We start from the raw sequence: 26,704 nt of genomic DNA on the forward strand, positions 1-26,704 counted from the left end.
TCTGCATGTGTTCTCTCTGTGGAGATGACCAGTGGACGGTTGGGGCCATGGGCATGGAGCTGATCTGGTTCACATAATCTAAGCTATTTCCTGCAACTGAGATAAAAAAAGAGCAAGATGAATAACTTTTGTAAATACCGTTCATGCATTTCATCAACAATTGTTGGTCATACTGTGTGCCAGGCACTAACTGACACTTACAAGATTTGAGCCAGCAGACAGCTTACCTGCTAGTGGAGGGGTCTGCTAAATAGAATTTATCTTCTAGGCGAAGTGCAGAGCTTCTCAGCCAGAGTCCATTCACAACAGTGTGCCATACAAATACTGTAGTTTTCTATGTGTGCTCCTATGTCAAGAAGACTGGGGTAGGCTGAGGTAGTGGCTGAGAGCATGGACTGTGGAGTTGACTATCTGGGTCCATCGCTTCCCAACTGTGAGGCCTTGGCCAGTCACTTACCTCCTTAAGTCTCACTTTTCTCATCTGTAAATGGGGCAATATTAGTGTCTATCTCACAAGGTTGGTGAAATAAGCCCAAGTAAATGTGCTTATTTAGCACAGTACATGGCATGCACTAAGGCTCAACAGATCTTCACTGTATTCCATATATTTGTGAAAGGAAGAGATGGCTTGCAACACTGGACATAATGCAAAATAAGACAACTGAATGTTAAGATGACCCAGAAATAAGGCAAAATGGAAAGTGATTGGGTTGTGAAGTTTTTATTTCTATATATGGATGGATGGATGGATAGATACATACATACATGGACAGATACACAGCGAGGGAAGAAGAGGGAGGAAGGTGTGTGTGCCTTTTTCCCGGTAGTAAACTGAAATAGGACTTTACGGAATGGATCTTTATATAAAAGACAGTGGGTAACACTGCATATGATAACTTTAGCTACTGTTTTTAAGACTTTAGTGACTATTTTGCAAGCGAATTACTCTTTTATTGATTTCCACTATAGCTTGTTAAATTTAAGCTTAATTTAGATCTGTTGGCAAAATAGTAAACACAGGAGAATTCAAACTTTCTCAGGAAAAAGAAATCCTTGACAAGATTGGGTGCTATTGTTTGCCATCCCACTTGTGAGAGGAGAAGGCTCAGCTCTGAGGTCTGTCCAGGCAGAAAGAGGGGGTTACAAATGCCTGGAATGGCTCAAAGAGTTGTCCTGCAAATGCCCAGAAAACTCAGCTTAAATTTCCACTAAGGTAGGGGTTTGTAAACTATGTGGGCCAAATCTGGCCTGCCACCTGTGTTTTGCATAGCCTGAGAGCTAAGAATGGTTTTTACATTTTTTTAATGATTTCAAAGAAAAATGTTTCATGATGTGTGAAAATCATATAAAATTCAAATTTCAGCGTCCATAAATAAAGTTTTATTGGAACACACACACTTACTCGTTTATGTATTGTCTACAGCTGCTTTCACACTACAACAGCAGGGCTGAAGAGTTATGACAGAGACCGTATGGCCTGCAAAGCCTCAGGCATTTACTATCTGGTTCTTTACAGAAAAAGTTTGCCTTCATCTGTATGAAGGAAAAGGATTACCATGTATTCTGGCCTTGAAAGAAATAATAATGTCACACATGAAAATACACAGCCTCAAAACAATCTCATCATTTAGGGGCACTTAAGTCTTCTAAAGGGCCATTTAAATTAATCCCAAGCGGCTAAATATTTATTTTTCTCTTCACCATTTGTCACACCCCTAATAGTCTATAATGTATCTTGTTTAAAACAGGCAGCACTTACATTAAATGTTTGTTTTAAATTGGTCAAACCACATTTGCCTATTTAGATGTGAGCTTCCTTTGCTCAGGCTAAACAGGAAAGGGGACAGTTGAATCACGCATCTCCATGATTAACTGATTAATAAGCATTTGGATATTTGAGACAGGATCATCACAAAGAGAGTCAGGCCTTATCTCTAAGGCATCTAGAATAAGTGTTTCCAAACTTTTTTAATATCCCCACCTACAATATAAATAAGTAAACACACACACCCCCATATATTTTTGATTCTAAAGTATACATTTTTGAACATTTTAACATCTGAATTTAGGCTTGTAATTGACGAGCCTTATAATTGACAGCATCTTACAATAAGAGGTACCTAAAATAAGAGTGCAATTTACAACCGATGGCATCTTGTATTCAATGACTCCAACATACCAGGAGACAGGGAGAACACAAATTTGGAGGATTGTAGTGAGAAACTTTCCCCTTGCCTATAGTAAGGAATAATTTCCAAAGACAAATAAGATAGAAGGTGATTTTTATCCTCAATTCACTGCAAAACTACTATAAATTGTCCTCACTTTATAGTATAAGAGGAAGTTATCCTCTCCCTTAATTCTCAGCAGAGAAACTACTCAAATTCTTTTATAGATTATACTCATAATATAGAATCCATACCTCAAATCTTTCAAATTGGGTCAAAAAATTCTCACTGGTGAGAAGATGTCTGGGCAGAAAACATCAAAATAATATAGTAACCCAAATTGAAAGTTAAAATAGTTCTGACCACTTAAATATCTAATATTTAAATAAATATATCTGAAATAACTTTTTAAATAATATAGACATCTAACTATATCTAAATAAATATATCATAAAACCCTACCTTTTTATCTATAATAAAAATACCTAATTTAACTCTTGAGAAAATAGAAGGAATGAACTGTGAGCTATCACCATGGTAACGTTATCAAAGCATCCCAGCTGCTTCCTCGAGTCCCCCAACCTGCAGGTGCGACGCCACCTCCTGTGCACATCTCCTTTGTGATTCTACACCTTTGGTCTGGGGCTGCCAACCTGGCCCTGCTCAGCTGCTGATGAGGCACATGGGCTGGAAGGACTGCTCAGGACCTCAGATCTCAGATTCTCATTTCATCTATTCCTCCACCCCACATGCTTCCCTTCCTCCCTCCAATTAACGGAAAGGGAGAAACAGCTTCTGCTTTGATTTCCAGTATCCAACAAAGCAATTGCTTAATTTTCTATCACAATCTAATCTGCGTTTATAAAATTCATTTTTTCATAGCTGGAATCACGATATAAACTTCTATATTCTGCTTTTTAAAACATCGTAAAACTTTCTTCTGCTGTTACACTGCTTATAAAAATTTTTATGGCAATAAAGACATTTTATCAAGTGGATATACCCTTATTTAACCAAACCAGCCCCCAAATATTAGACAATGCATACTAATTATTAGATACTTTTGCTATTAAAAACAATGCTGCACAAACACCTTACACACTTTTTACCCCTTCCCTAAGATATATTCCGGAAACCTTTCTTAGAAGGTTAAAAAATAAAATTCAACGTCTCATCTGTCCCTCGAGTAAAACCAACATGGACTCTATTTTGGACACATGCGATAAACAAGCCAAGTTCTGTGTGTGTTTTAACGTAAAACACAATGAAAATAGAGGATGATTTTATCCTCAATTGACTGCAAAACGACTATCAACTGTTCTCACTTGCTATTATAGGAGGATTACAATTAAGCACTGATTGACATCCTCTTATCCAGGTTCATAATGAAAACTAGGTTTACTTGAATGCTCTTCCAGAACTTCTGGGTTTCAAATATCTGTGTGTTGATCTGACTGCTCCAAATGCCGTCTGGATGAAATAACTGGAAAGTTATATGGGTCAGAGATAATTTCTAGCAGACTAGGATATTTTAAAAAACACTATATTTTATTAATGGAAGGAAAGAAACATGAGCTGAGTTAATGTCACGCACTGTCAGCTTCAACTGTGGAACCTACATTAAAGTGGGGAAAAGCTTTCAGGAGGAAATCCCAGGGGCATCTTGTCCAACCTCACCCACAATACTTCTCTGTCAGAACTAACAGATACATTCTCCTGAAGCCCTGCGCACGTAGGAAGATCCCAGGAAAATATGTGGGGTTGAGTTACAGGAAGCAGGACTATTTAGCAGAAGCCCTGCTGACCTGCTATCACAAAGTTTACTTTTACCCTTTGCTTTTATTCCACTTCTTTCTTCTAAGTCACCCTCCTATCCCTTCCACTGTGCTAAAAAGCAAAAATAAACCCAAAAAACCTCCCCCGAAAAGTCCCAACTACTTTAAAAGTTTGTGACTTTACTTGAGAAGAATTGTCTAAATGAATTGTTCTCCTGCTTCACTCCCCATCCTCGTCAAATCCATGCCAGGTCCTGTGGGGGAACACACAGTCCTGGCTGCAGTCTGAACAGAAGACGGTCTAGGGAGAAGCTGGTGGGTAAGAACAGACTGCAGCCAGGCCCCTGAAGACATACTCCCGCCTCCCGCCACTCACTAGCCGTGTGATCTTGGGAAGTTATCTACTTGGTGCCTCAATTCCTTCTTTTGTACACAGTGATTAGTAGAACCTACTTCAAGGACTTTGGAGATTAACTGAGTTCACAGATGTAAGCACCCAGCACCGAGCCTGGCAGATGGCAACCACCACATCACTGTTTGGGGAGAAACCTCTGCTACAAAAGCTACAGAGCAGGGACGTACGATAGATTCAGAGGGGGGCGGAACATCACCGCAATGATTCAGCCCTCAGCTAAACGACACTTGTGGGAACAGTCGAAGGGATGCGAGTATCAAAAGGTGGTTGGACCAGTTAACTTCCAAGGTCTTGTACTGCTTCCAGGGAAATGATTTTACATTTTAAGTCACATACAAGAGACATCCTGGAGAATCATCTCACTCCACATCCCCTCAATTATGCACTATCCTTTCCACCTCCTACAGCTCTCGCAAATCCTTCCCCTCTTTCTCATTCCCTCTACTACTGCCCTGGGTCAGACCGTCATCATCTTCATCATCACAGTAAGCTCGACTGTAGAAACGGTCTCCTAGCTGCTCTCCGTGCTTATCTGGGATTTTACCAAGTGGTTATCAACCTCTCACATTCCTCTTGGTCTTTTAAAATTAAAAAGAAAAAAAAACTTAGAGAGATCATACCAACTATTAAATAACAAGGGAAAGAGACACCCACAATTGAGATATTACAAATAAGATCTCCTTTTTGTATTCCAGTACTTAGTAGGCCAGAAGCCCAGACCCAAGAAATCACAGGCTAGAGTTTCAAATCCTCTAGAAGTCCTGTTCTAGAACCTTCTTACTCTCCCCACTCCCCACTGCCTCCTGGACCCTGGGGTTCATACAGGCAGATGACAGCAGTGAAAGGTCTGTTCGTTTGTGAGTTATGCTTTTTGTACATGAATCTGAGATGCCCAGGACTGAAAGAGATCTTAAGAGCCAGCGCAGTAACTAGCCATTAGACGAAGACTTCCTCACACCATTTCAGAAAGTCAGCTATGACTTTTCTGAAGAATCTGCAAGTTGATGACTATACAGTCATCTTGGTAACGCCCTAGTTTCTCAGGTATGAAAGGACTTCTGAAGTCTAACTAAAGATCTCTCCTGCTGTCAATTTAGTTCATTCCCGCCCCTTTTCTCTCTCCACAGTGGGGGAAAAAATAAACAGAACCATGTTAACTAAGCAAGAACTTGTTTCTAACCATATTCAATCTATACCTAGGAAGTAAACCTGATTTTTAAAAGCAACAAGAGGGGGGAAAAACACGGAATTTTTTATGTACAATTTTTGAAAGTCATTGAAACCACTACTAAATTTGCCCCCACCCCCAACCCCTCTCAGTCAACCGAGAATTTGCTTTGTGGTTTTTGACAGCCCAAGGTCCGTCTTAATTAGTCTCAGGCCCCTCGGAGAGAAGCCACTGGGAAATGGCTGCCGGGGAGATCATCTGGCCTTCACCAGGTCACCGACCTCTCTCTCAACTGTGTTTTTCACGAAGGCAGACTCAAAACGTGGCCCGACACAGCAAAATACTTTCTGAGGTCAGAACAGTAAGCCTGTATATAATGTTAACCAGGATTAGCACCTACAATACGACATGGCATAACAGACTCAGCGAAGTTTAAAACTTCCCTATTTATCCCTAGTTAGGAACTTTCCTACATTACCCAAGATGATGATTCTTTTATCTGGAATCAGATTTCAGACACTATTCTGGCGAAATATTAATCTTACTGCTTTAAAGTGCCCCAATTCCAAAGAAACAGGTTCCCTACTTTTGGATTTAACAAAATACTGGGTACTACCATCACTCAAGTCTTCACTGGTATTAGCAGAACAGACTGCATAGATTAAAACAGTTCTTTAACTCTCGATTTGCGTATATTTAAATGTCAAAGAAATCTTTTACTACAATCTGGATGTTTACTATTTTAATATATTTTCCTCTTAAAACAAAATTTTGATGGAGGTAGGGAAGAGAACGTGGTTTTAGGTAACATGTATCCAGAATGTGATTTCTACAATATTCTCAAAGGAAGGCTGCATCTTCCTAGGGTGCCCACGGAGAGCTGCAGTGACTCAAAGGGACACCTCAGGATAGTTTCAAGGAAAACACAGCAACAACTAGGAGATACCACACTAACTATGACTCTTAGGTTGTCTGGACCTGACCACTTAACGAAATGAAAAGTTAGGTATTTCTTTTGGCCTAAGGGCACCAGAAAGAAAAATACCAAGACCCTAAGGCATTACAAACTAACCGATGTTTGTGGCCCCTCTGACTCAGGCTTTTCTTTCAACTGGGAAACTGGAGGAGAGATTAACCCACAGATAAACTCCAATATCTAATAACTCTTATCTAGGTTCCCAGAGTAGTATTTGGGAAAGTATATATCTGGCTAATAATAGGTGTACTGTTTTAGAGAAGAAAAAAACCACATTTATTTCTACCAACAAGAGCCCCAGTATCTTTCCACAGAGGTCACCCTGAGACTATTCAGCCTGAGAGAAAAGCCATCTGGCCTAATATCTGATGGGAAGTGAAAGACACAACATGTTATTATGTCTGTGTGGATTCCCAATAAAGAAATGAACAAAAGGGACGCATACCTTACTATACACTATGAGGATCTTATAACTATGGAGACCAGGGAAAATGAAAACTAGAGAACTAGATCATTCCAACCCCCCAATTTAGGGGCTCAGAGCGAGGCTCCCATATATTTGTGGTTTTTTTTAAGTTAGAACTAACATGAACTCCTTTAGTTCTAGTCAAAACAATCTTCAAACATGCAGAGCCCTGCTTAAAAGACAAAAAAAAAGTCTGTTCTCCAACCCTAGAAATCCAAATTATGGTCTTTACCAAAAGGAAGCAGGGGAGCCGGCCTGGTAGTTGGTGGTTAAGGTCACGCTCTCCACTTCGGTGACCCAGGGTTCACAGGTTCAGACCCTAGATGCAGATGTGGCACCACTCATCAAGCCATGCTGTGGCAGCATCCCACATAAAATACAGGAAGATTGGAATAGATATTAGCTCAGCGACAATCTTCCTCAAGGAAAAAGAGCAAGATTGGCAACAGATGTTAGCTCAGTGCCAATCTTCCTCACCAGAAAAAAAAAAAAAAAAAAGGAAGCAGTGCTCCTTGGAGAAATGGCTGATCCCAGGTCTGGGACAAGAAATGGACAAGATGAGTCTAGAACAGCTTGTCAACCAGACAGCAAGGAAACTATCAAAGACTACCAGGATTGTGTCAAGAGACTTGGGCACCAACTTAAAGAGGCTCAAAGTGGCCAAAGACAGCACAATTTTAGCATTAATAAGGATATTAACCATGATTTTTAGAGAAAGATTTTCTTTCTCTCCTTAGAAAGTTTCGAAATAGGTATTGAATAACAGGTAAATTTTATTTAGGCTTACTGATATTTAAAATTTATCAAAATAGTTGTACTTTTCAACTGGACATCTTCAGCTCTTCTAACAGTAAACTTCTTTTCATTAGTTATTTATTACTTAAAAAAAAAAACCTCACTGGTCATCAATAGATAATGATGGACCAACTCATCATTTAGAAAACTGATCAATAAAGAGAACAAAACCAAGTATATTTATCCATGTCACAGGCACCACTGGGTAACCAAACTGTATATAAGGGAAAGTTTTTTTATAGAAATATTCCAGCTAATAAATGAAGAACAAATGATGGAATGTCATCATCTTGCAACTCCTAATGAATCAATGATATCAATGGTTGCTGCTATCCCAGATAGAATCAATCAGATATTATCTGCCTCCTGATGAAAGAACAAATTATCAACTATAAAATAATCTTGCAAAAAAAAAAAAAAGCAAGTAGACCGAAACACACAGGATTGAGAAACAAAGGAAATGCAAGACAACCAGAACATGAGTGATAAAATGGCAGCATTAAGCCCTCATATATCAATAATCACCCTAAATCTAAATGGATTGAATTCTCCAATAAAAAGACACAGAGTGGTGAGATGTATTAAAGAACAAGACCCAACACTATGCTGTCTCAGGAAACACATCTCAGCTCCAACGACAAATACAGGTTCAGAGTAAAGGGATGGAAAATGATACTCCAAGCTAATGGCAAACAACGGAAAGCGGGTGTTTCAATCTTATAGCAAACAAAGCAGACTTCAAGATAAGACAGGTAAAGAGAGACAAAGAGGGGCAGTATATAACGATCAAAGGGACACTCGACCAAGAAGACATAGCACATAAGCATATATCTATCACCCAACACAGGAGCACCAAAGTATATAAAGCAGCTAACAAACTTAAAAAGATATATTAATAGTAGAACAGTAATTGCAGGGGAACTCAACGCTCCACTCACATCAATGGATAGATCATACAGACAGAAAGTCAACAAGGAAACACTGGAATTAAATGAAAAGCTAGACCAGTTGGACTTAAGAGAGACATATAGAACACTCCATTCAAAAACAGAATACATATTCTTCTCAAGTGTGCATGGAACATTCTCAAGGACAGATCATATGTTGGGAAACAAGGCAAGCCTCAATAAATTTAAGATTGAAATAATGACAAGCATCTTTTCTGATCACAATGCTATCAAGGCTAGAAATTAAGTACAAGAGAAAAGCTGAGAAAGGGAAAAGACATAGAGACTAAACAACATGCTATTGAACAACCAAAGGATCACTGAAGAAATTAAAGGAGAAATCAAGAAAATATCTGGAGACAAATGAAAATGAAAACATACCATACCAACTCATGAGGGATGCAGCAAAAGCAGTACTAAGAGGGAAATTCACTGCAATACAGGCTCACCTTAACAGACAAGAAAAATCCCAAATAAGCAATCTCAAACTACACCTAACTAAATTAGAAAAAGAAGAACAAAAAAAGCCCAAAGTCAGCAGAAGGAGAGAAATAATAATAAAAATCAGAGTAGAAATAAACACAACTGCAACAAAAAAGGCAGTAGAAAGGATCAATGAAACAAAGAGCTGGTTCTTGGAGAAGATCAACAAAATTGACAAACCCTTAGCTAGACTTACAGAGAAAAAAAAGAGAGAAAGCTCAGATAAATAAAATTAGAAATGAAAGAAGAGAAATTACAATGGATACCACAGAAATACAGATTATTAGAGAATACTACAAAAAGCCATACGCCAACAAAATGGACAATCTAGAAGAAACGGATAAATTCTTAGACTGTTATAACCTCCCAAAACCGAATCAAGAAGAATAGATAATCTGAATAGACTAATCACAAGTAAAGAGACTGAAACAGTAATCAAAGCATCCCCAAAAAGAAAAGCCCAGAACCAGACAGCTTCCCTGGAGATTTCTACCAAACTTTCAAAGAGGATTTAATACCTATCTTTCTCAAGCTATTCCAAAAAATTAGGGAAGATGGAAAGCTTCCTAACACATTCTACGAGGCTAACATCACTCTGATACCAAAGCCTGACAAGGACAACACGAAAAAGGAAAACAACAGGCCAATATCACTGATGAACATAGATGAAAAAGCCTCAACAAAATATTGGCAAGCTGAATACAGCAATACACCAAAAAGATGATACATCACAATCAAGTGGGATTTATGCCAGGGATACAGGGATGGTTCAACATCTGCAAATCAATCAACGTGATACACAACATTAACAAAATGAGGAAGAAAAACCACATGACCATCTACATAGATGCAGAGACAGCATTTGACAAGCTCCAACATCCATTTATGATAAAAAATCTCAATAAATGAGGGATAAAAGGAAATTACCTCAACATAATAAAGGCCATATATGACAAACACACAGCCAACATCATACTCAACGGGGAAAAACTGAATGCCATCCCTCTGAGAACAGGAACAAGACAAGGATGCCTACTATCACCACTCTTATTCAATACAGTATTGAGGGTTTTGGCCAGAGCAATTAGGCAAGAGAAAGGAATAAAAGGAATCCAAATAGGAAATGAAGAAGTGAAACTCTCACTGTTTACAAACGACATGATCTTATATATAGAAAACCCTAAAGAATCCATTGGAAAACTATTAGAAATAATCAACAATTACAGTAAAATTGCAAGGTACAAAATCAACTTACAAAAATCAGTTTGCATTTCTATACTCCAATAACGAACTTACAGAAAGAGAACTCAATACAATCCCATTTACAATCGCAACAAAAAGAGTAAAATATGTAGGAATAAATTTAACCAAGGAGGTGAAGGACTTATACAATGAAAACTATAAGACATTATTGAAAGAAATAGATGACGACATAAAGAGATGGAAAGAAATTCCATGCACATAGATCGGAAGAATAAACATAGTTAAAATGTTCACACTACCCAAAGCAATGCAGAGTTCAATACAATCCCAATCAGAATCCCAATGACACTCTTCACGGAAACAGAACAAAGAATCCTAAAATTCATATGGAGCAAACAAAGACCCCAAATTGCTAAAGCAATCATGAGAAAAAAAAACAAAGCTTGAGGCATCACAATTCCTGACTTCAAAATGTACTATGGGGAACCGGCCCCATGGCTGAGTGGTTAAGTTTGTGCACTCCACTTTGGTGGCCCAGGGTTTCACCGGTTCGGATCCTGGGCATGGACATGGCACCGCTCATCAGGCCACGCTGAGACGGCGTCTCACATGCCACAACCAGAAAGACCCACAACTAAAATATACAACTATGTACTGGGGGGATTTGGGGAAGGAAAAAAAAAAAAGAAGATTGGCAACAGTGGTTAGCTCAGGTGCCAATCTTAAAAAAAAAAAAATTGCTACAAAGCCATAGTAATTAAAACAGCATGGTACTGGTACAAAAACAAGCACACAGACCAACGGAACAGAACTGAAAGCCCAGAAATAAAACTGCACATCTATGGACAGCTAATATTTGACGAAGGTGCCAAGAACATACAATGGAGAAAAGACAGTCTCTTCAACAAATGGTGTGGGGAAATCTGGACGACCACTTGCAAAAGAATGAAAGTAGACCATTATCTCACGCCATACACAAAAATAAACTCAAAATGAACCAAAGACTTGAAGATAAGTTCTGAAGCCATAAAACTTCTGGAAGAAAATATAGGTAGTACACTCTGTGACATCAAACTGAAAAGAATCTTTTTGAATACCACGTCTTCTCAGACAAGGGGAACAACATAAAAAATAAAGAAGTGTGACTTCATCAGACTAAAGAGCTTCTGCACGGCAAAAGAAACTAGGATCAAAATAAAAAGACAACCTCCCAATTGGGAGAAAATATTTTCAAATCATATATCTGACAAGGGGTTAATCTTCATAATATATAAGGAACTCACACAACTGAACAACAAAAAACCAAACAGTCCGATCAAAAAGTGGGCAGAGGATATGAACAGACATTTCTCCAAAGAAGATACACAGATGGCCAATGAGCACATGAAAAGATGTTCAACATCACTGATCATTAGGGAAATGCAAATCAAAACTACACTAAGATACCATCTTACATCTGTTAACATGGCTATAATCACTAAGACTAAAATAACAAATGTTGGAGAGGGTGTGGAGAAAAGGGAACCCTCATACACTTCTGGTGGGAATGCAAACTGGTGCAGCCACTATGGAAAACAGTATAGAGATTCCCCAAAAAACTAAAAATAGCAATACCATACGACCCAGCTATCCCACTACTGGGTAACTATCCAAACAAATTGAAATCAACAATCCAAAGTGACCTGTGTACCCCACGTTCACTGCAGCAATACTCACAATAGCCAAAACATGGAAGCAATCCAAGTGTCCATCGACTGCGTACAGAAGATGTGGTGTATATATATACAATGGAATACTACTCTGCCATAAAAAAGGCGAAATCATCCCATTTGCAACAACATGGATGGACCTGGAGGGTTTTATGTTAAGTGAAATAAGCCAGACTGGGAAAGACAAACACTATATGACATCACTCACACGTGGAAGATAAACAGACGGACAAAGAGAACAGTTCAGTGGTTATCAGGGGAAGGGGGCAAGGGGGGGGGGGCAAGGGGGGTGAAGGCAGCACCTATATGGGGAAGGACAAGAAATAATGTACAACTGAAACTTCATAATGATGTAAACTATTATGAACTCAATAAAAAAAAGTGACCGAAAAAAATGAACATGGAAACATGAATATGGGAAGCCTCCAGATACAACTAATTTACGGGAAACACAGAGGACTATACTATAGGTATGCAATCAGAAACATCTAGTCTGTGGGACAAACTAGTCTCTTAACAAAAAATTATAGAGACCTAAAATACATATTGACCCAGAGATCTGCTTTCAAACAAACTGCTAGAAAAATTATGACATTTATGAGACAATGGGAAATCTGAGCATTTACTGGAAATTTTTCGATATTAAGGAGGTATTATTTTAGGTATGATAAGGATTCTTTGGAAAAGTAGCCACAATATCATTATCTTTTTTTAAAAAATCTTTTAAAATACTGTCAGAAAGCTGAGACTAACCCTACATTTTGGAGTGGACTATCAATGCAACCAAGTTACGAGAATTGATAAATTTCCCTTTCCCAGGAATACCATTCTTAAAAAGAAAAGAAAAGAAAAGGTTCACTGGGAACTTTGAGAAGGTAGAAACATTATTAGCAACTCAGTTTCCTCGTTTTAAAAATGGTAAGTTGATAGAGAATGACTGAGAAGATAATGACCAACAACCATCATTGAGCAGTGCCCCCACCTTCTGTCAACACGCCAGGAGGCAACTGCGGTGGCCCAAACCCTGTTCCTACACACTACTGCCAAGCTGGCAGGCTTTCTGAAGAAAGGTCTATTGTTAGAAGAGCTGGGGATGTCCAGTTGAAAAGTACAACTATTTTAAGTTAGCCTAAATAAAACTTACCTGTTATTCCATGTCTAATTTTGAATCTTTCAAAAGGGGAAAAACACAAGTTTCCTCTAAAAAGCTAGTTGGATGCATTTTAGGGACTTACTCGTGGTTCTTAAATTCCCTAAGCACCCCAATTTCTACTATTCCAGAATATCCTCTGATCTGAGGTATATCTAAACAACATGTACCTTTTCAGCCCTTCTACCTTGCCTCGATTAAACATACACACAACCCTTCAGAAAGCCCTGAAAAAACCACCACCCAAAGTATATAAAAACAAACACGTGCAATATGGGCATTACCTCCTCTGAGATACTTCTCAAAGATGGCAGTTTTCTAAGTCCCACACATCGTGGTACTGAGGATGAGGTTCTGATCTATCTTGTTCATTTAGCAACTTTACTAGTTCCTCCAACTCAAAAATCTCAAACTTTGTTTAGATTTTTCACTAGTTCAGCAGGAAAATAAATATACTCTGAGATTTCTTTTTTAAGAAAAAGCAAAAAAAATAAACTTATAGATAACTAAATCCTGAGGAACTTAGAGAAAGAAAAATTCTTTAAGCCAGTAATTTTATCAAAATTACAGTAACTAAGAACAGTTATTTCTTTAAAGAGATTTATTGATCCAAGATTAAATCTTTAAACATGTGTTTACTGTAATCAGTGCACAGGATTCTGCAGACGCCCCCAGAAGGGCCTTCTTAGCATCTGGGGATCCTGGGTTTTGTGCCTCCGATTATGGCAGAGCCTCTTCTTAAACCACTGCTCACGTATATTTGATTCAATTCAACAAATGTTTGGTGAGCACTTAGGAAAACTGTTCATGTATAACACGCTGTCTCTCAGAAATCTCAGAGAGTTCTCAGTAATACCAGTTTGCACCTATATATTTAATATAAAATTGTTTCATTCTCATTTTATACACAGGAACTAAAGTCAGAGACAGTTAAATTATTTTGGTAAGGTCATAGACTAAGCAAGTCACCACAATTTAAAAAACAAAACAAAATATAAAAACTCTGTTCTAGTTTAGACTTGATATACCATTTATTTTACCCTTTCATTTGTCTTGTCCGTTCTATCCCCTCCAATCCTATCCATTTTGACCCATCCCACATGTTCATGTCATCCACTGCCATCCTTTTCATCAGCCACTCCTTGGGCACCTACTTGTCCCAACCACCACATCGGGCACTGTGCTGAATACACGCGTGATGGAGACACAGGGAGGTTAATACCTAGACGACTTATACTTTTCACCATGAGCCAGGCAGTTTAAGATAATTTACATAAAGTACAAATTATTTTAAGGACTCTTCCAGCGAAGACATGTTTTCCAATATCATATTTGATAGGTTTAAAAATTTTAAGTATGAACTAGTAGCAAACAGAGATCATTTGAATTCTTTAAGTTTTTTAAAAAAATTAAGTTTTTTGAGGAAAATTAGCCCCGAGCTAACATCTGCCACCAATCCTCCTCTTTTTGCTGAGGAAGACTGGCCCTGAGCTAACATCATGCCCATCTTCCTCTACTTTATATGTGGGATGCCTGCCACAGCATGGCTTGGTAAGCGGTGCATAGGTCCACACCCGGGATCCGAACTGGAGAATCCCGGGCCGCTGAAGCAAAATGTGCAGACTTAACTGCTGCGCCACCAGGCCAGCCCCCTAAATTTTTTTACCAAGGTTTTCATATGCAGGGCAGGTTTTAAAGACATAGTAACCTTTGCAATTCTTATTTCTCTACCTATAAAATCACATTTCTAAGTGTAATTTCACATGTCAAGTGAGATAGTATAGTCGTACTATGCAGAATTGACATCTACAATTATATACCTTGGTTTAGTAATTCAGGTTTAAGATACATAAATATGGAAAGGGTACATACATTATCTATCTGTAATATTTTTAAAAATAATTTTTTTAATTAAAGCCGAGCCATCTAAATTTTAAAATCCTGTAAGGAAAACAAAACACTTTTCATTCAATTATGAATCTTTCAATGACTATGCAGCTTGTGAGTATGTTTCAACAGCAGTAAAAACATAGCCAACAATAGAAACATTTAGAAGCCATGATATAGCAGAGGCGTGGAGATTTCCACGTTAAGCGACGTCACACCTACCGTAGTGTCATTGCTGGTAACATAAACCAGGACATCAGAGGCATTCCTGCCATTGATGTATCGGTAGCAGTTCCAAACACAGCTAATCAAGTAACCCTGTAAGTGAGTAGTAATTATTAGATCTTAATTTTCCAATTCACACAATTTAAAATACAACCATAGATAAAGCCATTATAAAACTTTCATTTACATAAATTCTAAATGCACATATTAACTCTACTAAACCAAAAAACCTTTAAAATTACAAATGTTGGGTACAGTAACTTTCTGGCAAAGGGTGGTGCTGTGGCCTCATTCTTCCCACCAGACCAGAAGGTGGGGGCGGGTGGGGGGCGGAGAGAAGGAGGAGAATTTCTAAGAAAAGGTGGTTAGAAGGAGTAATAGCCACAAACATTTATTGCCCCCTAAGTCACAAAACAATCAGTTCATTAATTTATTTCTCATCACATTTTAACTCTGTCCTCGCGATTTTTATTTCACATAATTACATATGATTTTGTTACACAAGTCAAGTTTTTTAAAAAGGTTCACTGCACATGAACTTGCTTTAAGGTCAGTAAAATTCACTAAAACGTTGCCACTGTCATAATGAAATATCCAAAGAAGATACTTAAAATCAAGTCCAGAATAAAGTCACGCTAGAATAAAACAAGTTCATGGAGATGTTTAAACCATCAACTCTCTGCACTTTCATTCCAATCATCTTAGACTAGAACTGAATGATTCCAAAATCCCTTTTTAGCTTTAAAATTCTTTGATGAGTGGAGAAACTGGAGCCCTCATACACTGCTGGTGGGAATGTAAAATGGTGCCGCCACTTTGGAAAACAGTTTGGCAGTTCTTCAAAAGGTTAAACAGTTACCATATGACCCAGCAATTCCACTCCTTGGTCTATGCCCCAAGAGAAATGAAAACATATGTCCACACAAAAACTTGCGCACAAATGTTCATAGCAGCATTATGTATAACAGCCAAAAAATGGAAGCAACCCAAATGTCCATCAACTGATGGCTGGATACAAAATGTGGTATATTCAGACAGTAGAATACTATTCAGCAATAAAAAGGAAGGAAATTCTGATACATGCTACAATATGGATGAACTTTGAAAATATTATGCTAAGTCAAAGAAGCCAGTCACAAAGGACCACGTGTTGTATGATTCTATTTATAAGAAATGTCCAGAATAGGGAAATCTACAGAGACAGAAAGCACAGTAGTGGTTGCCAGAGGTAGGGGAGGAAGATAAGGGCAAATGCCAAGTGATAAAAATGTTCTAAAATTGCATTGTTTAACCACAGAGCTGTGCTTACACAACTCTGTGAATCTACTAAAAACTACTGAATTGTACGCTTTAATTGGGTGAATTTTATGATATGTGAATTACATCTCAATAAAGTTGTTTTATAAAAAAGAAGACATTTAAGGACAAAAGGGGTGCTTGTCAGCATTTTTCAGGAGTGAGGTAAAATTGTGTCATATACTCAGAATGCTGTCTTAAGCTGCTTTCATATTTGGTGACAATTATCTCTTACATTTAAATTTTCTGCGATGATAAGATGAAAATATATAATGCTATTTTATAAAAGTTTCCTGAATGGCAACAATCTGAAACCACAGATCAACAGTAAGAGAGAGACGTAAAGGGCATATTTCTTGAACAACGTGCACAATATGTTCAGTTTACTCAAACCTTCAGTTTACTTAGTGCTATTCCTTCTTTAGAGGGAAAAAAAAAGCCCTAGAATTTTTGAGAATTTCAAGACAAATGAAAGAAAAATGTTTGGGGACATATTAGTTATGTGTTATGTAAGAAGACTGACTAGTCGTGCACTATTTTATCAGTGAACAGCAGAGTCTTCTAAGGCAAGAACTCTGTCTGATGCGAAGCCTCTAAAAGGACAAACTTGGACCTGGAAGGTAAACAGTACCTGGTGTCTGAGGCTTCACACGCCCACAGTCAGCATTCTGAGGGCCCCTCGCAACACCAGTGCGTTCGCCTACTAACCACTCCAACAGGAGAAAAACCTCCGGCCTGTTGTCTCCATAAACCCAGTAACTGATTTCAGTGACCTTACTTCTTATTTGACATTTCTGTAATCTTAAATAGAGAGTTAAGTATTTAGTATCTTTCCCAAATAAACTTGCAATGACAAATTACGTCCATCACCTACTCGCAGAGCCGTGTGGGAAGCCCTGCCCCCTTCACATCTTAGGACGCAGTGAAACTGACACATGCTCTGGTTTGGGCTCCCAGGCAACCAGCGTGATAAAAAACCTTATTAAAGAATAGCAGTGAATTTAGGTTGTGAAAGCCACTAATCAGGTAAACTGATACGTGAAACCACAACATGTATACAGTCATGCACCACATAATGACATTTGGGGTCAACAGTGGACCGCATATGCAACAGAGGTCCCATAAGATTTTAATGGAGCTGAAAATTCCTATCGCCTAGTGATGTCATAGCTGTTGTAACGTCGTAGTCAATGCATTTCTCACATGTTTGTGGTGATGCTGGTGTAAACAAACCTACTGTGCCACCAGTTGTATAGAATAAGGATATAAAGAAAGAAAGAATTTTTGTACAGCTGTGCAATGCATTTGTGTTGTAAGCTAAGTGTTATTATAAGAGTCAAAAAGTTTACAAAGTAAAAAGGTTACAGTAAGCTAAGGCTAATTTATTATTGAAGAAAGATAGTATTTTTTCATAAATTTACTGTAGCCTAAGCGTACAGTGTTTATCAAGTCTACAGCAGTGTATGGTGAGGCCCTGGGCCTTCACATTCACTCACTCACCCAGAGCAACCTCCAGACCTGCAAGCTCCATTCATGGTAAGCACCCTCTATAGATGTACCATTCTTTATCTTTTATGCTATATCTTTACTGTATCTTTTCCATGTTTAGATACACAAATACTTACCGTTGTGTTAACCTGCCTACAGTATTCAGTACAGTAACATGCCGTGCAGGTTTGTAGCCTAGGAGCAATGGGCTCTACCATCTAGCCCAGGTGCACAGTAGAATATTCCATCTAGGCTTGTCTAAGTGCACTCTAGGAAGTACACATAACAAAATTGCCTAATGACACATTTCTCAGAATGTATCCCCATTGTTAAGTGACACGTGACTGTACTCATATCTATTTAAACTAATAATTACTGAGTCTCTTCACACAAGGCATCAGCTCAGTGCTAAGAGAGATATAAAATAAACGCACAGTCTATGTTCTCAAAGAAATGCAATTTAGAGAGTAGAGGTGATAGATGCTTAAATAATTAAATATTAAGTACATATCTCTCACAGGTTGGGGACAGAGCTGTGAACAATTTGTAAGATGTCTTGTATTAGATTATTATGATAATTAATAATGTTTTGCAATTTATAAAAGCACCACAGAGCAGAGATTTTTCTTTTTCACTACAAGCCCAGTACCTAGAACATGGCCTGGCACATAGGAGACCCTTAATAAATTCACTGAATAAATGAATGAATGATGCATCTTCCCATCCATGAGCTCACTTAAACCTCATAGTGACCCTACAGAATGTTTTTGTAACTATTATTGCTATTTAGTAAACGCAGAAACCAAGGCTCCGGTCACACAGCTAGAAGTAGCAGTGATAGAAGCTGTGTCCTCTGACTCAAAACCTCAAGTAAGCATTTCCAATACAAATGAAAATGCCTGCAAAGTTAAAAGGCCTTTTTTAAGACCACTGGGAGGTTCCAGCTTCTGAGCTTCTGGTACAGGCAGAGAGTAGCTTGGTCAGACTAACCTTCCTGGTAAGATGACAAAATCTGCAAGAAACACACACACAGACACACACATGCACACACACACCTGCACGCACGCGTGCACACACATTATTTAAAGGCACAGGAAAGGGACCAAAAACAGGCAGAAGCTAAAGGGGAGTCTATTCGTGCAAGGGGAACTGCAATGAGTGGGATTTGAGAGTTTGTGGCCTTTTGCCAGGGGACACTGCCCACTCCACACGGATCCTGGATGGTCTGGGTGGCCAAGGACCACATTTGTGGCTGGTAAAAGCACCCAGAAAACTGGGGTTGGGGGAGTGGGAGCCGCAGAGGCCGTAAGCCTCAACATCTATGGACAGAATTCACCCCAATCCCCAATCACTAAAGTGCATGTGCAAAATCAAACTCGCAGGATGTCATTCATGGGGAAAATGCAGACCCAAATGATCCCCAATGAATCATTTCCTTTCTACGCCTCTTCATCACACCACCCCCATTTAAAATGACTCTTCTCCCTAAACGCAGCTTCCTCAAGCTTATTAAGGCTTTATTTTTAAGAATTGGGTAATTTTATGCTAAAATAAAGACAGCAAAAGATATTAAGAATTAAAAGTTCAGTCTAATAACGATCTGAGGATTTTCTACTTGTTAGCAGCATGCAAGCACAAATTATAACGATGTTTTTATTATCAGGTTTACAAAGATGAAAAAGAATAGATAGCACGTGATTGATGACAGTGAGGGGCAGCACTGCGGGGGGTGTTAAGTCATCCAACTTTTAGGGAGATCAATTTGACAACCTATCAAAAGGCTTCCAATTATGCATATCCTCTAATTTTAAGAAACATACCTTAAGGAAGTAAATGCATAAGAATATGAAAGATGTATTTAAATATATTCATTGTAGCACTATTAATAAGTGAAAAAGTAGAAACCGTCTCAATGTCCAACAATAAGTAATTTATTAAATAATGATAAATTCACATAATAAATTGTTACAGAATGATGTTCAGAATATATTACATTTTAAAAATAAATTACAAAAGAATGTGCATATAAACATTGTAATGGAGGTGCAGTATATAATATATACTATGCAATGAATAACATTATATTAATTTACTCCCATCCAAATCGATTTTGGAATAACCCTTGGTGGGCCTGTGGAAGTCTGGTTAGTGTTTCTCTCTCATACAAATAAGAGAAGGAACAGAATGGTTAGGAAATCAAAAAGCAGTTCAGAAATCTGAAGCAAGATAATGAAACTGACAGAAGTCTGCTTGTTTCTTTAGCATTCACGAAGACGTTCAATAATATTTAGACCATAAGTAAGATCTTCATGCTTACCTTAAAAGCCAAGATAATGCTGATAAACAGAAGAATAATAAGGACCAAACAGGTAGGATTCACAGACATGATATCTTCTTTGTAGGGAAAGTTGGGAGGCTGCAAAAGACAAGTGCCTCATTAGCAAATCTTGTTAATCATCAGGATTATATTCCTCTGGCATTGATCAGAAGTACCTATAGAAAGCAATTAGTTAAAGCAGATAGTTATCATTTAAGACCACCACAAAATTTCTAGCCTACCTCTACTAATGAAAAAGCTACAAAAGGTGTGATGCGGAGAGGCTAGTCTGTTCATAATTCAGGCAATAACTCTCGAAAAGAAAATCAGAGGAAGATTCACGAGCGAGACCTGAAAACATTAAGTTTGCCCTCCTAATATAAAAAAATTAAAAGTCAGTATGGTCTTTCTACACCTGTGATAGTTGGATTTTCTGCAAATTCTGGACCACTCTAAAAGGCCTGTGCAAGGCAAAGGGAAGAAACCTATTAAAATAGAATCTTTTTTTTTTTTTTTGAGGAAGATTAGGCCTGAGCTAACATCTGCCGCCAATCCTCCTCTTTTTGCTGAGGAAGATTGGCCCTGAGCTAACATCTGTGCCCATCTTCCTCTACTTTCTATGTGGGATGCCTGCCACAGCATGCCTTGACAAGCAGGGCATAGGTCTGTACCCAGGATCCCAACCAGCGAACCCTGGGCCGCTGAAGTGGAATGCGTGAACTTAACCCCTGCGCCACTGGGCTGGCTCTAAAATAGAATCTTCTCTATATAGAGCATTTTTGCTGATGCTACTTCTCAAAGAGCAGAATCTTTTATACCATTAGGTATTTACAGTATTAAAAAAAAGAATCAAGTCTTACCATCTGACCATACTGATCACCTACCAGGTCAAGGGAAACCTTTTTGGGAGGATCAAAATCTGCTACTATGGTTACCGGGAGCAACAGACCTTCATCATGCAATGCCTGCACAGCACTGATGAAGCCCTCCCTTGATCCGGCCTAGATAAGTGAGCGTGAAGGCAGCCCAGTGTGCTATGTCACCTTTACCTCTTCTTCATCATCCAATACCATATGCTTGGATTCCACATTCGCAGTAATCTGAGACGTAACAAAGAAGTGCCAAATGTTAAGGAAGAAGATAGAGAAAAACCATGACTCGTGCTTGGCTCCTCCTCCCCAGGGTGAACATCACCCAGTGGGTTTCAGAGTCTCCTTTCACTTTGGGCAAAATACCTAAGAAATAAAATCTAAGTTATTCTCTGTGATCAGCTCTTGAAACTGGTCCCTTCCCTTGGAACCTCCAAGGGGTTTTTGTAGTACTGATCTTGAAGGGCAAGAATAAAACAACTTGGTGTCATTCACAAGACCAACACAAAATCATATTGTCTCTCTGTCTAATTAAAAAAAAAAAAAGACAGGGTTAAAGCGGAAGTATGTGACCTTTTCCAGAAATCTTTACACTTTCCCCCAGAAAAGTAACATGGTTTCTATGTCCAATTGAGACCCATAAAAACACATGCACAACTTATTATAAGTGCACTTTACAAGAGACTCCACATAAACAGAAGAGGCACTACAATTGAGTGAGTGCTCCCCCCCGGCTTTCTCAGACAACAGTCTCTCCAGACTCATTGCATCTGCCTTATCAACAAGGGCCTCAGCACGAGGACGTTTAACATTCCCTGAGGCATTTTGATCGTCTGTAGGCCTCACTCTTTCAGCCCAGACTGGTCTTTAAGTAGAGAATACAGAAAATACTCAATTGCATTATTTGGTCTTCTCACTAAAAATAAAATTGGATGGTGACTTTTTTCATTAACTGATGTTACAATTACAGTGAGCATCACCAATATTTTCATTTCCTACTGATGGCTCTAAAGCAAACGAGTAGGGGGACACTGAACAGTGTGGGGCACAACGGCGAGTCTGGGTAGCATTCTGAGGGTTCCAAAGGCTTGCCTGCATATTGGGCTTTATGCTCCTTATAAATCTCTGCAATATATGGGATGCAGCACACGATACACTGTTCAAATAATCGCAGGCCTGCCATTTGGCTTGTCTTAGTGTGTCCTCACTCAACATCACCCTCTCCCAGTCCCCGCACATGACAGGTCGTGTTGAGATCATGTTTCCTCCTCACTCCCAAGGTTGATTTTAGGAACCCAGCAGCAGATCACCATTACAGAGTAAAAACAAAAGTCCTGAAAGACAGAGGTACTTCTACACCCTGCTCGTCATAGATAAACTCCCTGATGCAGAAACACTTGGCTATACCACAAAGGCCAACACATAAAATTAGCACACAGGAAATACACAAAAATTTTCTTCACACTACATTCTACCAAAACATGGACCTGTTTTCTAAAACAAAGAGAAGCTATTACTAACAAGTATAGCAAACACAACAATGACAACCTAATACTTTTAAGGGGCAAAACACTTGAGGTTTTTGGTACTAAGTCTGCTGAGGACCAGCAGTGATCTGGACATGGCTGCCACAAGAGCACAAACTTCTGTTGCCACATTTCCTCCCCTCGTCCCTCCAGCCATCTCTCTCTTCCACTGAACTTCTTGGCCTCCATTGTCACATCAAATCCCCAGCCTCTTCTCCCATCCAAGAAAAACCCTGCTCCTTCCCGCATGCTCAGAAATTACTATTAAAACTTCCAAAGAGTGAACCTTCTCTCCATTTAAAACATTCTAAGATTTTGAAGAAATTAAATTTTAAGGCACATTCACAATTGGAAAAACAAAAGTTAAAATATGTGAAGGCACAGAACTATTTCAATCTCATAACTGCACAAGCTTCTTACCCAGCCACCAATATTTGTCCATAAGGTCACAAAGGACATTTAACAGAAAACTAGTCCGACAAAGTTGCTTGGGGAAAAAAGAGGTTCTATGGTCAAATAAGTTTGGGAACCAGTGTACAGTAAAGTTCCACTTTTCCCGCACAAAAGCAGAGGCAAAAAGCTATACTTTGCAGACAACTGAGCAAATTGCATTTTACAAAAATAAGACAATTAGCAACTATATTATAATTTAGGTAAGTGCAACTAATACCATTATCACAGCCACCAACTTACCTATCTCAAGAGGCTATGTTTTCCCAAAAAGCATTCTAAGAAACCAAAAATCTCATCTTTGAAATAACATTAAAAAATCTCTAATCAGTAACTCAGATACAAGTTAAAAATCCACAAATTTAAGATGTGTGTGCATTGTCAATCTGCATACATCTATATTCCTGACTTAACGAGATTCCCCTCATGAAGAGAAGCAGGAATTGGAACGGCCACCTACCAGCTGTCGTATGTATTCCTGAATGGAGTTTGGATAAACAAGCACAGTGACTGCAACCAAGGTGTTCAGGGCAAAATCGAAAATCTGGTAACAGAAGAATGGGATGATCCAGGCGGCATGTTGCTAAACATAGGAGAAAATAAGATGTTAATGTGTTCAGTATTACAAAACATTATTGCTTTGAATTCAGAGAAATCTTTTCTTAATCTAAAGGGAAATGGAGGAACAGAGATTCATTAAACCAGGTCATGATGGCAACTGGGAAGCCAAATAGAAGCAGTCAACAAACAGGGCTCTGTGAACATTTCTGAGACTATAACATTGGTTTTCCACATAATACTAATAAGAGATTTGAACTTTCAAAGATTCTTATAGGAAACTGAGAATAATCACTTACTTCTTACAGACAACTGCACAGTTTACATGTATAAGGGACGGAGAAAAAGGCCCAGGACCTTATTTCAAAGGTGCTTACCTTGTATGCTCCGTAAGTAGCCATTGCACATATTAGGATCATGAGAAGAGAAATTGCAATAGCAATGCACATGTCTGCCAAAAAAAAAAGAAAATCAGTAGCAGATCCACTGTTTAAACATTATTTAGTCTCTTCTCAAAGGCATTTTGTTTATAAACCAATTATAAGTGAGAACTTTATATTAAGTAAACCACCAGAGCTCTTTCGGAATTTGAGAAGATGATGGTCAATGGATGTAAAGTGCCCAAAAGATGTACTTCCTAAATCATATGTCCACAGACAAGAGATTGATCTATAAATAAGTTGTACTTCAAAAAAGGGAAAGAGATATTGGTTACAGATATAAAAAAAATCTGGTCCTTTGGTCCATTGAATTACATATATAATGAATTAGGTACTCTTTTAACATATGAGTGTCTAACATGTACCTTATAAATTTATGTGTGTCTCATGCCCCTATTAAAACCCTCCACTGGCTTCCCATCTCATTTAAATTAAAATCTCAGTTTCTTATCATGGCCTTTACGTCTCTGTTTATTCTAGAGCATGCCCACCTCTCTAATCTCAACCCACATTTCTTGCTTACTATAATCCAGCGACACCATTTGGTTCACTGGACACAGCAAGATCACTCCATCTTAGGGCCTTGCATTTTTAGTGCCACTGAGTAGAAGCTGCATCACTCATATTTTCACATGACTAGTTCTGCCTTTTTTTTTTTTTTTGGTGAGGAAGGCTGGCCCTGAGCTAACATCTGTTGCCAATCCTCCTCTTTTTTTCACTTGAGGAAGATTAGCCCTGAGCTAACATCTGTGCCAATCTTCCTCTATTTTTTGTACATGAGATGCCTCCACAGAATGGCTGATGAGTGGAGTAGGTCCACATCCAGGATCCAAACCTGAGAACCCAGGCCACCCAGGCCACCAAAGCAGAGTGTTTGGAACTTTAACCACTCGGCCATGGGGCTGGCCCCCAGAGATGAGAGGATTTTAAGCAGGAGGCTTGCAAACAGAAGCACAGGGTCAAAGTACATTCTAGGACAAAATGCAGACACATCAACAAAAACCATCTGCCATCTTAACAAAATGAAGGTTCCTCAACTTGGTTTATAGATTTAATGCAATGAAGTCATATGATGCTGATGGCTTTTATTAAAGCAGTGAAAATTTGATTTGCAAAGAAAAAAAAAATTTTTTTTAAGATTGGCACCTGAGCTAACAACTGTTGCCAATCTTCTTCTTTTTTTTTTTTCCTGCTTTTTCTCCCTAAATCCCCCCAGTACACAGTTGTACATTTTAGTTGTGGGTCCTTCTAGTTGTGGCATGTGGGATGCTGCCTCAGCATGGCCTGTCAAGCGGTGCCTTGTCTGCGCCCAGGATCCGAACCAGTGAAACCCTGGGCCGCCGAAGCAGAGCATGGGAAAAATGAAGCTTATGAGAATGATTAGTACTAGTTAGTAGTTAAAAGATGATTTTTTTCAGGATACGTACATATTGTATAGTTTCTTGTGAGGGAAGAGGTACCTACAAGGAAATTTCACGGGTGCCTCATAGTATGCAAAAAACCTTTATAAAAAAAAGTTTTACATGCAAAAACCTCCTCCTTAAATGCAAGGGTAAAGTCTGTGTACACATGCATGTGTGTAAGCACACAGATGCATTCCAGTGACGTCATCTGTATGTGAGGCAATGAGGGCACAGGCTCATCTCTCCTGCATAAAGCTCTGACCACACAGTGGAATGTCCTTTGTCTGCTCTCTGTTGTCCCCATTTATAAGTGTGCTTTTTCTTCAATGACCTAGGCACTGTGTTATTTCATTTAATCCTCCTAACAACTCTAAGAGATAGGTACTATTCACTCCATTTTAGAGAAGAAAAAAAAGACTAAGAGAGGGCAAGTACCTTGTCCAAGGTTGCCCAGCTAGTAAGTGGTGGATGAGATATCCTACCCCCAGGGTCAGTATCTTAGCTAGTGTACTACCTGGATGTGAAGGACGCAGATCAAACGCAAGAGAGGAGGTCACAGCGCTGGGGAAATCAGATAGCCGCCTGAAAACGAGCTGGACATCAGTATGCACTGATTACATGCAAAGCCTGTTAGAATTTATAGCAATCTCTGAAACTTGAACTCAGGCAGAAGTTTATTATTTTCTTCTTTGTCTACTTCAATGATTTCCAAATTCTGTGTGAGCATATTTCATAATTGATGAGGATTTTTAGGCTGGTTAATTTTAAAACTACAGATGAGAAGCAGGCTCCGAGGAGTGGAATTTGCTTGCCCCTTTGTTGGGAAACATTTACATTTCTAAGGGAAACCTCTATCTGTAAAGATGCCTCCCTCTCTGTGCCAGGAAGAAGGGGGATGGCCTTATCTCTAGAAACTCTTAATGCCAGAGGCAAGAACTTAAGTTGGTTACTGTCTGGCAACCTCATGTAACTGACCACCCCCCCCCCCCC

The 26,704-nt window shown here is 38.8% G+C and overlaps 1 protein-coding gene across 1 annotated transcript in view; it reads right to left on the minus strand.

Moving 5' to 3' along the window:
• LAPTM4B (lysosomal protein transmembrane 4 beta) overlaps positions 1-26,704 on the minus strand; it is a 67,684-nt gene that overhangs the window by 7,326 nt on the left and 33,654 nt on the right. Inside the window, exons 3-6 of the mRNA XM_046642384.1 lie at positions 24,249-24,322; positions 23,774-23,896; positions 20,469-20,567; positions 15,365-15,460 (exon numbers count right to left, since the gene is read on the minus strand). Of these exons, the coding sequence (XP_046498340.1) occupies positions 15,365-15,460; positions 20,469-20,567; positions 23,774-23,896; positions 24,249-24,322 (392 nt within the window). The remainder of the gene's footprint in view (positions 1-15,364; positions 15,461-20,468; positions 20,568-23,773; positions 23,897-24,248; positions 24,323-26,704) is intronic.

The sequence above is a fragment of the Equus quagga genome, chromosome 16 (genome assembly GCF_021613505.1).
Source record: "Equus quagga isolate Etosha38 chromosome 16, UCLA_HA_Equagga_1.0, whole genome shotgun sequence".
Lineage (NCBI taxonomy): Eukaryota > Metazoa > Chordata > Mammalia > Perissodactyla > Equidae > Equus > Equus quagga.